Here is a 16,394-nt window from a genome sequence, read left to right on the forward strand (position 1 = left end):
AGTGATACCTCCAGCTTTTCACTTTCCGACCAATTTAACGTCAAGTTCATGCACCATTAAACTTTATAACAGATTTTCATTTCAGAACTGTATTGCTTCCTATTTATTTTTCTAACAATTATTTTAAAAATATGTAATTGTTCAAATCGCAGTAAAATTGACATCAGAATTTCATAATTTTTTCAAAACACAAAACCTATTATTATAAATGACAATATATAAAAATTAATAATACTACACATGATTCTATTTTTATATAAAGGTAGCATAGTTGACGTCATTTTAGTAAAACTGTACCTTGCACTATTCCCAAATGATATCCATTGATATAGCTTAGCTTAGCTAACATAAGCGAATTCATGTCAGTTGATAGGTAGGTCTAGATCTAGATATATGGAACTTTAGCTATAGAACTAACATTATAGGTACCTGGCTAGTCGATTAATTTATCTTCACCGCCACCGTACTTTTCGAGATGCACAGTCACGGTATTGAACCTAACATATACAGAAACATATAGTTACTCAAAACTATCAGGTAGCAGAGTATACGAGTATCTATATATCTACTAGCTCACCTTATAGCAGATAGAGGAGAAGGCTCAGGTTAATGCTTGCTCTACCATATAAATAAAATAATTTTAAAGGCAATTAACTCAACTATTCATGGACTTGCCGCTGCCGCTACCGCTGGTGCTTCTATGATTCTCTTTACTTTTTGCTGCGATGCTGGAATCGGATCAGCAACTAACGAGTGACGCTCATGATGATAAATACATTAGTTTTTTAAAAAAGCTATAGTTTTTTTTTAAGTCTTTTTGTCACATGAGATGATGATGTGTCAGCTTTACACGTCTAATATAGAGAACCTTGTGTGTTATGTGGTGTTTTGTTTTATGGTGGAAAACGATACCGAACAAAACCATCTGGGATTACTTTTGTCGAAATGAACTTAAACGAACTGTGTCAACACTTTTTTGTGTATATTAACAAAAAACACGACTTTTTTAAGTTTATTTTAATGGAAAATGAGAACGAATCCATAGAGATTGTGTATAAAGGTCGGTTTTCTTTGAAAAAAAAGAAACAAAACAACAAAAACAAGTCTTTAAGCTTGGATCTCTTCATTATTTATGTACTCGTTATATGAGAATGTATAAATGTAACATAACATACCCTATAACTAGTCATAACAGCTCTGTTTTTCTTAAATCTTTCGCACTCTTTATGAACTCCGAGAAATTGATGTCTTTGGGCATAAACATAGAACATAGGTTTAAAAAATTAATTACAAAATTCGTTAAAGAAATTTGATTATAGAGACTGAAATATTTAACTTGGGTAAATATGATCAATCTCTTGCTTTTCCTACATTTTAAAAGTTTTTATAAAATATGATCATTTATGAAAGTTTAATTAACATTTAAAATATCACGGAATTTGTGGCAACCTTAATTTTATTTGAAAAACATCATTAAATACTGTTTTTTTAATAATTCCCAATAAGAGGTTTCATTTTTAATAGTATGCTATTTGAACAGCTGTCACTTTTGAAACGGCAATCTTTTGACATTTGATAAGTAAAAATTACACCATGAAAAATGAAACAATTCTTGAGTCAACAGTGAATTGTAATTGTAAAAATTCGCTACAAATAATAAACATTTAGGAGTCACAGTTTACAAGACTATAGCACTTCGTAAAATTTGTAAAACAAATTTGAAATTTTTCTGACTAGTTAGTGATGTGAAAAATCGAAGACGCGTGTATCGCTTAAGAACAACTAGAAATGTTGCTGCTATGACACAAAGTGTTGTTGAAAACCCAGGTTTATAGACGTCAATTTTTGGAATTGGAAGGGCGGTTTTCAAACTTTTAAATTTCAGTAAGCACAACAGTTCAAGGCTGTATAGATCACCAGCGACATCGGATCTTTTCTGGTTGGTTTCTTAAAGTTTATCAAATTGATTCAGGTTTTCAACGAAAACTCATCTTTAGTGGTGATCTCTATTTTTACCCTGGAAGCTACGTTAATAAACAGAACTGTCGCATTTAACATTCGGAAAATTGAAGAATGAGCGCTGAAAAGCCTCTTCATCCTCAACATGTTACTGTTTGGTGCGGTTTTGGGCTAGCGGTGGCTGATGGTCTGATTGGACTTCACTTCACTTCATTGGGAATGGATTGCGGTACAGAGCTATTATTAATGAGTTTATATGTCCGGAATTGGAAGATATTGATGTGGTAAACGTTTATTTGCAACAAGTAACGAAACGATCGTAATTTTGTAAGAAACGTTTCTGACAGTGTCATTTCTCGAAGATGCAATGATCACAATTTGGCCGTCGAAATCTTTTTAACACCTTTCAAGTTTTTTCTTTGGGATGACACGTCAAAGATAAGGGCTATGCCAATGCTCCATGGAACGCTTTAAAATCTTAAGGAAGAATTTCGTGATGTTATCGAGCACAAAGATCCGCAAATGTGCGAAAATTCGATAAAGGAAATATGGTTCTGCAACGGTAGCCGTATCCATCCTCCTCATGAGAATAAAATACAAATTCAGGAATCCTTGAGCTGAAGGCCCTGGTAACTAATGCTCTGATAAATATTTATTGAATTTTGTAATTATATTATTGTTCAATAAAGTATAATAATAATAATAACAAATTCAGGAAACTCTGCATACACTAAAACTCGTACCTACCCTAAATCATATCTAGTGTGCCTTAACCGAGCTTAAGCCAGCTTAAGGGAACGAACCAACACGCAGCCTTATATGTCACTAAGACGTTCTGCTCAGTTTCGTTAAATTTTACGCAATTACGCAAGAGCCATTTAAATGCCTCAAGCTTAAGCAAATGTCAAATTTGCTTAGTTTCTTGAATTCGTTACTTTTTGTTTTGACGATAACTTCCGATAACTTTTCGTTCGGTTTTGACATTAGCTTACTTTCGGTTAAGACATTACATATGTACCTCACTGTAAAAATAAGTTGATCTTATTTCTCAAAACAATTTGGCCTTATTCGACTTTGTCAAACTGAAATATGATCAACTGCTAAAAATTGGTCTTATTTCACTATAGTAAAGTGAAATAAGAACAATTTTTGAAAGTTGATCTTATTTCACTTGGCCTTATTTCTCATCACCTTCATTGATGATTTCGCTCAAAAATACTCGTTAATGATGAGTTATAACTTTTTATCAGGTCTCACGCCTAAATTGAAATGGTCTTCCAATATGGACTTCGGATCTTTGAAAGTTGACAGTGATCATAGTTTTGCAAGCACATCTATCAAAACGGCTGTCATTTATTTAAGTCTGTTTAAAAAATATCTATAAAGCAATAGTACCTTCGGATTTTTCGCTCAATTTACGGTCACCTTAATCGTCTTATAGGATGTGGTGCACATATTTTAGTCTGTTTTTCAAAATGCAAGGTCAGCATGAAAACATTGATTCTGTTCGTAAGAGTGTGTAGTTGTGCACTTTGCAGGGTAATTAATAAACTAGAGGTTTGGCTTTCTAGAATTAGGTGAATTTATAGCATCGTGACTAGGACTTGCTTATTTAGAAAATTGGGCTTCCTGAAAAGGGTTCTGAAGTTCTGAATGATTGTCATCCAATAGTGATGTTCAGCAAAGGCGTCAATTCAGCAATGATCGCTATAGACCAGTTCCACATTTTCTTATGAGGTTTCCCACAGTGACTCTCAATGCCAACAAAACATGAGAGGATTAAACATCTCCACCCAGAAAACACGATGGTGAACATTTGAAAAATTTTGTGATCACTTTATTTAATTTAAATTTATTAAAAGATAGGAAACACCGAAAGGCCCTGTATCAAAGTCTAGCAACAAACCTTACGCACGCTATAATAAACGTTATACATAAGTGACTCAAGTGTAAATTTTTCTCATTTTATAAACTTAAAAACCCGTTTAAAAGAAAAATATCTTTAACCATCTTCCATATAGGTATAAGCAACTAGATTTACAGACAAGGCTTAAATAGTCTTTCGCTATAGCATAGAAGACATGTAGTATAACCTTAACAGCTTGATCTAAGTTATTTGAACTCATTTGATAAACATTTGTTGCGGTGAGGTTTTTTTTTGAAGTCCGACTTTCTCTTTCCCTGTCTCTTCACAGGCAAATAAAAATAAAAACAGAAAACCTCACTCTAGCCTTTTTTGGCTATTTATCAAATCACACTCTTGTGAGATCTTAAACGTTCCTACCTTACTTGATACCTATAGAAATAGATAGAGATTTGTAGTGTAGATGCGATTCATTTTAAAATTCCTATTCGGGTCAAAGAAATACAATTAAATCGTTTTGAAAAAGAATGGCTACAGTTATTTCGGACATTAAAGAGTTTGGTTACACGCTAAGCTGACAGCGAGTGTTTGAATATCATTAACCTCAATTTATAAATTAACAAAATTCAAAAAATAAAAAAAAATAAAACCAAAAGACGTGTGTAGTACTTAAAGTATCTAATCCTCTGGGATTATAATGACTTGGTTGGCCTTTATTTTATTTAAGAAAAGAAAAACAAACAACGGAAGTTTGAAGTTAATGAATTCCAGAGGAAAAGAAAATGAAAATAATAAAAATACCTAAGGAACAGAAGGAAAGAAATGTGGAAAAAGTAATTTGCTGTGACATTAGAAGCATGAAATAATTTTCTATAAAGAATGCAAGTTGACAATGTCTAGGTTTTTGTTTCTTGCAGAAGAAATCTTGGGAAAAAATTGATATTGTTTTATAAATCTGTTGACGATGTTTTAAATATAAATTTTTAATGAAATCAAAACTCACAAACTCCCACATAAGTTAGTTTTTTTTTAAATGTTTATTGGTAACTTAAATTAAATAATTACTAGTTGTTATTTGAATAGTTTTAAAAACTCCTACAAGTAAGCCGAGGAAGGTCAGCTTAACAGATTTCATGTTGGCGAAGTTTATCTAAATAAATGGTTTCTTTTTTAATACTTTTGATACAAATTTCAGCTGATTTATGATTTCTGTTAACTTTGAGTCAAAAATCTTTATTTGGGCCGAAAAGAAACTTAAATATAAAAATAGAAGACTTGTAATTGAATTTTATGCATTGTGTCCATTTCCCCCAAGACAGTCATTTTTTTGTTGCGAAATTACTGGAGCATATTAATTTTTTCTAGTAGGTTAGGTTAGGTTATAGTGGCTGTCCAATATGGAAACGGACACATTTAGGCCAGTTTAATGGCCCATTGTGATACCACATGAATCTTGAGGCTTCCTCCTAAGCTCAATGGGACAAGTTTGGGTCCCTTACGGAACGTGAGGGGCTGATTATGCCGATATGATTTAGATCGTTAAAGTAGAATTCTCCTAGGTCATTCTTGCGTTTTTGTACAGAGAAGGTGAAGAACTGTTTCCTCCTCTTCCTTGTCCATACAGCTTCTGCAAAAGTCATTTGAGAATACGCCTAGCCGCGTGGCGTGCTTTCCTATTAGACAGTGTCCAGTTATGACAACTATTATCGAGCTTATATGCGATCTGCTTAGAGAGAGCAAGCACCTTGAACGTTTTAAATCCAGTGTTGGCCAGATGTTTTCTGTGACTTGACACGTGGTGATGCTGTTCCACCTGGTGCCTGCCCTCCTCACAGCATCTTACATCAGCAACAATGTACAAGTAGCGGTTGGTATGCCAGTACGTGCCAAACGTGGTAGGATGTGCTGTACTGTACCGTTCCATTTTGTTATAGTAACATTTAACAAATTTACAAATATGTAAACTTGTTTTAATAGTTTCGAGGACTAAAAAACTAGAAAGTAAGCATGTAACATCGACCTTTTAAGACATAACAAAAACCCTTTAAAGTAAACCCAAAGATAAAAATATGGCTGTAAGATAATTTCAGGAAATTTGTTTGTTTACTGAGTTCCAAGAAGTTTACATTTAGTCGAGTACGACGGGATTTCTGAATTATAAACGTTGTACATTTTTTTTGGATCATTTCAATCCTATTTGAATGCAAGTAAAACTAAATTTTCATTTAGGAATTTTTGTGCAACTTTACTCAAGCAGTACTGAAAAGTAGTCCTTAATTTGTCTTCAGTTTGGCACAAGTTGCACTTTACTGTAAAAAAAAATTTGTTTGGTTTGATTATTCAAAAATCAGAAACAATTTTAATTTTGAATAAGAAGACATGCGCAATAAGGTTGGATAATTATATTTCATTTTGAGGGATTTTTCAAGATATTCACTAAATGTTTCCATAATTTCTAATTTTCCACGTGAAGAAAATGGTTGTCCCCAAAATTTATCAAGACTTTAGAAGATGATGTATACACAGTGTATTTTTTTCCATTGGTTTTAGTTTTCATTATGAAGTTTTCAGCAGACAAGACTTCCAGCTACCAGTTTCAGGTCCCCCAAAACAGTATGGAGGCCACATGTCCGGTTATGGCCAAAAAACAGACGTTTATTTATTTGGAGTGCTTTAAGTACGAACAACTGATGTTGAATTTAATTTATCTAAAATCCATACCCTGTAATATCAGTAGCACGATGGTTAATTTCTCACGGGAACTACCTTATCCGAGGAATTGACAAATCCTCCAAGAGTAACTTTTGTTATGAAAAGTGGCTTCTCAAATTAGCCGTTTGGATCTGCTTATCAACTGTAGGTTTACTAAATCGCTGCAATTACTGGCACACAGTAATGGTTGAGAGTTGTAAGTCACTAGGCCCTGGTTCTCTGCGGCCTATTGACATTTTTTATTAGAAAATCGGGAGAAAATTGCTGAGACTTAAAGATTGTCTGTTAACACAAAAAATGTACTCAATCGAAGACAATTTCTTTGAAAGATCACAGAGAATGAAGTACTTTGCTTGTTTCTAAAATCAGCATCTACTCAAAGAATTTTCCAGGAGATCAAGACATTGCTGCGACTCCCCTGTCCGGATTAAAATTGAAGAGGTTTTCCCATTTGCTTTACATTCGCTGACGGCCATTTCAATGGAGTCCCCAACGTTTTGCCAAAACGTTACCTTAGATACATAGCTTATAGTCCGCAAAACCTACATCCCACAAACATCGTTTGATCTTGATCTCCTGAATAAATGTTAATCTTTTCAACTTTTTTTATTATTTTGCCAGACGGTGGCTTCCTATTTCTTCTCATTTCATCGTTTCCTGCTCAAAAACTTTCTGCCAATTAAATCATCTGATACCCAATTAGTCTTAAATCGTCCAATTATTTGAAAATACAAAAAATGGATTTAAAAAAATACAAGATCAATACAATATCGGACAATTGTTTGATAGAAATTTTACTGACGACACGGTTGAAATATGTACATAACTCATATCTTATAAGATGATGTCATACTAATTTTTAAAATAGAGCTTTAACATTAAACGTGTATTTAAGTTGGTTCAAGCTTTTGTTATCCGAAAGTCCTAAAAATTAATTTCACGAAAATTATCTCCGCCTAATTCTTTTTTATGACAGCTCATATGTATAAATCCCGCTGAAATACCAAAAGAATGGGTAGGTTCAGACTACATAAAGGACTTGAAGGTAGTGAAATGGAAAGTTAGTTAGTTTCCTACTGTCGAGCCAAGTCCACTTTTCCCAAAATGACAGTTGAGCATGTTTTTTTCAGTCAATTGAAAGCTGAACTTTATTTCCTACGCTGATTTATTTATTTTCTGCCTTATTTAATGTTTTGAGTAAAAGGGTTCTTCGTAAAATTGGAAAAGAAATGAGTATTAATAGTTAATACCAGATACGGATCTTAATGGACAATAATGTTTTTAGTAGCTTTTGTACTTCAATAGAAGTTAGAGATTTGTGAAATAAGGTTTCGACTTTGAATTTTATAACACTTGATGAACTAACTAGTTGTCATGGTCAAAATTAACATAAAAAGAATGCAGTTGACTGAAAAGAAAGTCCCTTATGTTGTCTGAGCTTGCCCAATCTATAATTTTAAAAAATGACAATCTTCTCATTGTCAAATATAGAAAAGCATTCAAAATATTTAAATATTTACAAGTTCCGAAGTAAGGGAGAAGTCTTCGTATTAGTAACAGAATTAGGAAATTATGACTTAATAAATAAATGACTGTAAAATTTCAAAATGCGTAACTTAAAACAAATAATATTCAACCCGATAAAAACATTTTGACTCACTTAAGCTACAAAAATGTTACTCTTTCATTGCTGTCATCGTTTATTTACTCTTTTTGGTATAATTTTTCTGTAAAATTCTAAAGAATTCCATTTCAAATTGGTCACCAATTTCTTCTTTCTTTAATTTGTACGTGATCGTCACATCAACAGCATATTGGTTCAATTTTCTCAATGCTTAAAAAAATATGAACACACATTTTTATTTTATTTTCGAGGAATAAATTCTTTCTGATATTTAACTGAATAATTTCCAATTAAATGATGTCATGACTTATTATTGCATCATGTAAGTAAGCATTATGTAGCTTTACCGGCTTATGATGCATCATTAAACAAAAATATAAAAAACTTTACCGGCTGCGTTGGTTGAATCAACTCCACGCATTCGGTCTAAAAATAAAAAGCAGTTTTGCCTACCTACATAAAACACGCTCGACGAAAACAACAAAAGTTACAAGTGGGTATTTTTGGATCGTGGAGATAAAACAACTTTAATTTTAATTTATTGTTTTTTTGTTTTTGTTTTATAGTGATATATGTACCTATCTACATATATATCAATCTATCTATAAAGCTATGCGTGGTCGGACAATGTTCATGATGAGCAATAATCTTTTCTTAAACAAAATAAACACGTTATCTTCATTTGGTAAAACATAAACTAAGATGGTATTGTCAAATGTTATAATATGGGTATAGCTTATTTAAAATATTCCACTACAAGGTGTTCCAGTGAGAACTATTTTTAGACCAACTTGCTAGTTATAACTCAAAAGGTCAATTTGCAACTCAGAGCAAGTTTAATGTTTTTCATTTTCTCGACTTGTAAAGATTCATTATGAATAGCATATTACAATATATCACTTATGGAATTGGTATAGCTACTTCGAAAATTAGATGCTGGCAGCTGGCTTTAAGATATGTAAGCACACAAAGAGAAATGTTGGTCCCTTCTAAATACTCTTTTAATTGTCTAAATGCTGTAATCTTCACCCCAAAAGTCTACCACCGGCCGCAGATGGTTTTTTTATTTGTAACATTTCATCCCTTAATCGCTATCGGTTACTTGTTACGTGTTAAATTAACTCGTGCAAAAGAATTCGCAACAAGTCAAAGGCGAAAGATAACAAGATCAAAAGGGTGATTTCCATAAGGGACTTAATTTTTAGTCAAATGCATTCTTTGAATACAAATTTAGACCAATTTTCATTTTCAGGTGTGATTTATTTCAAAATTGTAACTTTACTTTCTTTAATCGCTCAGAAACTAGAAACTACCAATAACATTACTATCTAAAAAACAACCAACATTAAGTGTGAGTCCAAGTTTAATTATAAGGAAGATGAACTTATTTATTATAAGAAATTCTATTACACAAAACTTTAAGTAACATTTTGCAGTAAATAAATAAATCACATGAAGTTCAGTTTTTCGTTAAAAAAAAAGTAGCCCGCAAAGCGATAGCGAAATTGTTCAACATGATAACAACTTGTCAAAATAGGATTGGCAGCTGTAAAATTAAGTTATTAAAATTCAGACGAAATAAGGGACTTGAAAGTTAGTCAAGTTTAAATATCTGATTGGTCAGCTGCCAAAAAAGTGCCATTCAATTAAGGCAACTTTATTGGAAAGTTGAGTGGAACGTTAGGCAAGAAAAATGTTCCTAACTATTAAGTCCAGCCAACTTATGTCAAAATGAAAATTGATCATGTTTTCTTACTCAACTGAAAGATGAACTTAAATTTTAATTTATTTTCTGCACAATTCCTTTTGATATTTTGAGTAAAAGCGTTCCTTGTCAAATTGGAAAAGAAATAAGTAATATTAGAAAAACTAACTATAGTTGCCTTGGTCAAAAATAACGTTCAAAGAGTAAAGTTGACTGTAAATGAAGTCCCTTCTGTTTTCTGCTAATTGATTGGGACTGAAAAGTAAGGAAAATGTCCAGTATCTGATTGGCCAGCTGCCAAAAAATTGCCATGGCAACTTTATTGAAAAGTTGACGGAAAAGTTATTAGTGAAACAAGTCTCGATAACTTTTAAGTTAAGTCCTCTAATGTTGAAATGACAGCTGATCATGTTTTTTCATTCAACTAAAAGCTAAACTTTATTACTATATATGTACATATGAATGTAATTCATTTATTTTCTGCACAATTTTATTAAATTTTTTGTTTACGTCTTTAAAAAACATAATTCGGCCTATCTCGAATTCCATCGTAATCGGAAAATTTTACGAAAACTGAAAAACTGTATCAGGAAATCCGTTGATAGTGCAAAATTGTGTGAGATTTTTCGCTCCAAACGTATTTGGCAATAGCTTTTTTTCGGAATTCTTAAGTTTCCGATTACGATGGAATTTGTGATAGGGCTGAATATTAGTCGTGATGGATTTGTAGCTTGCTTAAGGAAGATTTTGTAGACAATAAGGTTATTGGTAGCATTTGCCCGATCAACAAAAGGTAAAGTTTTGTAAAGTAAGGTTTCGATCTTGAATTTTATGACATTTGGAAAATGTACTAATTGCCTTCGTCAAAAAGGACGTTCAAAGAATGCAGTTGAATGCAAATGAAGACCCTTATGTTGTATGAACCTGCCAATTTTTCAAATTCGTACTAGTTGAGTTGGATTGATTGAAAATTATTCGTATTTAGGTTTTCTATTTTCCTTTTTTCTGATAACAGGCAAAAACAATTATGCACCAGAATTAATTCGATGTTCCGAAACTTTATAGAAAGACATATTGTTCATTTGCTGCAATATCGTCACAACTCAAAGTATAACCTTTCGAGATAAATGGAATTAAACGGAACCTAAGAAGCACAGTCGAAGTGGTGAGTTTAAAGAGTACTGGTTTGACTCAGAGTGCATGGTAGCAAGGAAGCGTTACAGGCGAGCCAACGATGAGTTTGAAAAAAGGAATTTCCTACTGAAGGAGAAAAAATTATCTCACTATAAAAATGAAGCTAAAAGCCTAAATAGTTGTAAGACCACGAGTGAGTTCTGGAAGAAAGCACAACAAATAAATGGCAAGGTTTATGTTATCAATAGAAATCTCAATTGTCTGACTCTAAAATGCATTATTTCGGACTCCTCAATCACTTGTCTACGGAGTAGCGATACGATTCAATTTGCACAACCAGCTTTTAACGAGGAACTTTTAGACGGAACAATCCAGAAGAAAGAGGTTAAGGCTCAAGGATGGTAAAGCTGCTGGTTTCGATAGAATACCTTCGGAATTCTACAAGTATGGGTCGGACGAGCTGATCAACAAGATAACGGACATATTTAACAACATCATGGATCACGGAATGCTACCACAGGAATTTAAGGAAGCTCTAATTTTTCTCATCTACAAAAAAGGTAGTACAATGGATCCTGCAAACTATAGAGGAATTTCTTTCTTTAATGCATCATACAAAATATTTACTGCGGTTTTGCAAAGTCGACTTAGAACGTGGATTGACTCAAACAAGCAATTGAAGGAATTTCAAGCTGGATTTAGACAAGGATATTGCACCGTAGACAACATTTTTGTTCTACGTAGCATCGCTGATTTTTGTCTGGACCGAAACAAGAAACTACCTATATGTTTAAGTTATGCCGATATTACAGCAAATACGAGACAAACATTTGAAGGTTTACGTCCTAAGGTTGTTTAAAAAACGTTTAGGAATTGTTTCCAATTAGTTTTTAAAGAATTTTTCAGAACTTTGCAGAAACATTTCAGAATGTTTTTCAATGTTTGTAAAATATTTTTAGTGGACTGGGCACACCTTTTGACACAAAACATTGTGGCTGGGTCTTCTATCTTTTTACAAAAAAAAAAAACAATGTTTGACATTCCCATTTCGCAGCATTTAGTGAGTTCATTTTTTCAATGTTAAATCAAGGTTTACAAGGATATACGTAGAAAGTGGTATGGCGGCAGTTATTCCACTAGACTTGATGATTACTTAGATAATGATTTTAGGGCAGTGGGTTTCCCAAAATCCATTATAATACTGTATTACTACTATTATTATTCTATTACTGTTCTTTTCTAATACCATAGCAAAGTTCACCAGTCTGGCGATTGTGGGACACAAATACAAAATTATTTTGGAGTTTTACTCCAGATTACAAAATTTCGTTGGGGAGGCTCCAAAAACTCGACTTATTTGATATCGTACAAGAACCACACGATTTTTCAAAGTAACGACATTCGTTTCTTTACTGTGTACCACCAAGTCCGTTAAACAGAACTTTTAAGACTCTGAGGAGAGTCAAAACATGACTAAGATCACTCGTGAACGAAGATCGTTTGAATGATATAATTAAATAATTTTAAATTCTTGATTTGTAGATATCTGTTGAATGTAAACCGAAAAATGTTTCCGGAAATAGATAATGATACAAATTGTTAATCTGCATAACAAATATATATAAGCTAAAATTAAAAACATTTTACTTACTAACTTCTCGAATAAGTTTGCCTCTTCGATCCCCCCCTGATCAAAATCTTGTGTTCCTGAATAAACTGGACTTACTTTCATTTTTTTGTATAATTAGCAAACACTAAAAGGGTTTTTTATACCTTTAATATGCCAAAGACACAGTGTGAGCATTAAGAAAAAGGGGAAGGGTTGGATAGGAGGTGTCGGTGTACATTGATTTTAAATTTCTGAACATTGCAATGACAGGGAAAGATAGAGCGTGGCAAGGCGTTCCACATTCGCGTAGTACGGCTAAAAAAAGAATCTCTGTACTTCGTAGTACGGCCGAAGTTGGGCTTAAGGGTAAACTGATGGGCATTTCTAGAAGCGCGGGTATTACGGTTAAATTGTTTAAGGGAAGGAATGCAACTGGCTATTTTACTAGAGCATAGTCTGTTAAAATAACGGTAAAAAAGTGTGAGGCAAGAAACCTTGCGTCGATGTTAGAGTGATGTAAACGAGTTGATGATGTTAATGTCACCAATCATTTTAAAAGCTCTTTTTTGAATACTGTCCAAGAGGCTTAAACAAGTTACTGGAGCACCAGCCCAGAGATGAGAGTTATATTCAAGTTTCTGAATTTAAATCGTAAATTTTTTTTTTAAAGCTATACTAAAAGCCTGGTGGTTAGTTCGTTGGACTGTCATGCAAGGAATCTTGGATTCAATCCCTTCTTGTGCCACCTAACTTTTTTCACGGGTACTGCCTTTTGCGAGGCAAATCCTCCAAGAGTAATTCTTGTCATGAAAAGTGCTTTTTCAAATCAGCCGTTCGGATTCGGCATATAAACTCTAGGTCCATTCCATCTCTGAAAACATTCCTCGCGCACAGGAATGGTTGAAAGTTGTAAGTCACTAGGCCCTAGTTCTAAATGGACTGTTGCGCCACCTAGTTTATTTATATTTTTATACCAAAAGCAAAGTGAAAATTATCTCAAAAACCTCTAACTCTTTGATTTTTCTAATTGTAGGCTAGTTTTCTTACCTTATATGAAAAGTGTGCAGTCTTGCCGGAAGGAATTTAGGTACATACCTATACGACATAGGTGCATGTTCCAAAATGACCCAGATTTAATTTTTGTACCTACCTGGTTGGAAAAAACCAAGTACCTTCCTTTGCTGTAATTATTTCTTTTTAATCTAATTCATACGTACATTATTTACCATGTACCTACAAGGGTATTCCCAGAAATTCTGATGCCGATAATTTTTTTGAAAAATTTTATTAAGGCGGGTAGGTAGGTAGAAACCTTATCTACCAAAACAATATCTCTTTTTGTTTTGGTTTTAATCTGAATTAGAATTATCCTGATCATTAAATACAAAATATTTTTTATCAGCTGCTCCTAGAATCCCGAGATTCTAAGGTGAAGGCTACTATTAAACTAAATAGGTACCTACATACATACGAGTATAACACACAAAAACGTAGGTTCCTAGGTAACTAATGAACCTTACCCGCATTTATATAAACATTAAACATGAACCCACAGATAAATTAATCAACCTAACATAACTAACACCCTGTGCCTGTACCCATTAAATTAACTTAAAAAAAAAAAACATTCTTTAACCACTTCATATTTTATTTTATTATTGAAACACTGGGTAGGTAGGTATGAAATGAAGTACGATGGCTTATGGCTATGGCAGGCACCACACCAGCACCACGCTATATTCCAATTTTGTTCAATGGAAGATTCTATTTTGTTCTTTACCATTCACAATATTCTTATCCGTAAACACGTACATATATCCATAAATGTATCTGTATACTCGTAGATGTAAATGTTAAGATGTGTGTGAATGGGTTTTTGTCATCCGCATCCATAGGTAGGTTAGATAGGTAGGTTCAGTACATAAAATCTAGACATTTGATAGTTGTTATAGAAAAATGCCCAACTATCTCACTCAGTCTACCTAAATAATTAACCTATCCCTGTAACGAAGGTACCTAAACCTATAGGACTTGAAATAGAACCGAAAAGGAATTCCAATTCCAAAGATTCATATCTATCTACCTAACCTACCCATGTACCTAATAATGATAGTCTACATCTTCATAACAATGGAATTTCCTTTCCTTAGAATTTATATTTTATTAATTCAAAACATACATAAGTCAACTGAAGGCATGATGCAATCCTAATCAAAATCAATCAATAAGGCCAGAGTGTAAAAATAAAAACAGCAAACCTCTGCCGCCTGATCGATAAGACGATAAGCAATAATAAGCAGCTGATCTGATGACACAACAGGCGCCCAATAGAACTAAATAATATTCCTTCCTAGGTTGATATAATAATATAATCTATCAGTCGGGTTTTTTAATTCAATAATGAGGTTAAAAACGACGTAAGCGCTATTCAACGACAAAAACGACTACAGCGAGTAGCGACTATGAGTATGACCAGAAAACCGAGAAACACTCTTGCGTAATCTAATCAGCGAGCAGTGCTCCTCCAACATCATTCCACCCATTATCCACCCCCTTAAACAATCCATTCGGCTTTATAAGTATTCTTAATATTCAACAACTTAGCCAACGACAACGTTGAATTGACATTCGACAATGACGGACGTGACGTGACGTTTTAAATAAAATCAGAATGACGGTATTTTATAGGGATATAGGGAAGCTTGCATATTTCAGACATAAAACACCACACAGTAAAACACGTGGAATTTTTCAAAAGCCGCTGCGGCGCAACAGGGAACTAAAAAAACAGAAAAAGAAACATCGAAAATAAGAATGAACAAAAAGGAAGAGAAGAGGAAAATTCAAATAAAAACGAAAAAAAAAACATAAGGAAACACGAAATACTGTACACCAGAGAGAAAGCTTTGCCTTAACTTAATTGAGAATAGCACGAAAGAACAGCGAAAGGGCAAATAGAAAAGAACAAAAAAGGAGGAGGAAAAACGAGAAAAAAAGAAAAAAACGACACAAAAAAAAAGAAGCAAGAATGACACAAAATGGTCTTATAGCAATTTTCCTTACCTTCCTATAAAATTCCTAACCTCCCTATCTTAATTATTGCACCTGCATAAATATGTATAAAATAAATATGAAAGAGAATAACAATTTTTAATCAAAAATTTCATAACATTTATGTCAAAGATAAGCACAGTACGAGTAGGTAATAATTTAATATCATATCAAAAATAAATCACACCAACCTTTGATCCAATTTGGTTGCCACATTGGCCGGCTTGCAGATGAACGATTTCCCTCATATTTGATTCTTTTTTTTTTTAATTAATATTTCTTATCAAATCACTAATAAATTAATTCGCACTTTGTACACTCGCTTGTTGTGTTATACTATCGATATGCACTCACCAGGTATTCACTTTATTTCTATTTAGGATAGAAAATGGAAAATGGATTTTCCTGCAATTTACTGTATGAAAAAACACAGAATAAACACGAGGAGCAACGACAGAAAAGCGAACTACTACGTGGTACTTTTACAACAAAACAGTCAATTTGACAAGGCAGCGACGAGCTCTAAAGCTATATGAGCTGTGAAGTCAAGAAATGAGCAACTAGCGACAAACAGCAATAATTAAAAAAAACCAACGAGACGGAGAATCAGACCTGAGACTGAGACCAGTGGTACCAGAGCAGGAATTTCTATGATGCGAGCGGTACGATAGCGTTAGCGAACTGAAAGACTCAACGACTTGTCGACTTGACTCTGCTGACGGAACACGGAACGAAA

General features: G+C 33.3%; 1 protein-coding gene across 1 annotated transcript in view; it reads right to left on the reverse strand.

Annotated features, from left to right (window-relative positions):
• Nucleotides 1–16,394, reverse strand: part of LOC129943014 (tubulin beta chain) — a 125,581-nt gene extending 109,187 nt beyond the window's left edge. The window contains exon 1 of the mRNA XM_056052248.1: nt 15,850–16,394. Coding sequence (XP_055908223.1) covers nt 15,850–15,906 — 57 coding nt within the window. The 5' untranslated portion in view covers nt 15,907–16,394. The remainder of the gene's footprint in view (nt 1–15,849) is intronic.

This window comes from Eupeodes corollae, chromosome 1, assembly GCF_945859685.1.
Source record: "Eupeodes corollae chromosome 1, idEupCoro1.1, whole genome shotgun sequence".
In the NCBI taxonomy this organism is placed as follows: Eukaryota; Metazoa; Arthropoda; class Insecta; order Diptera; family Syrphidae; genus Eupeodes; species Eupeodes corollae.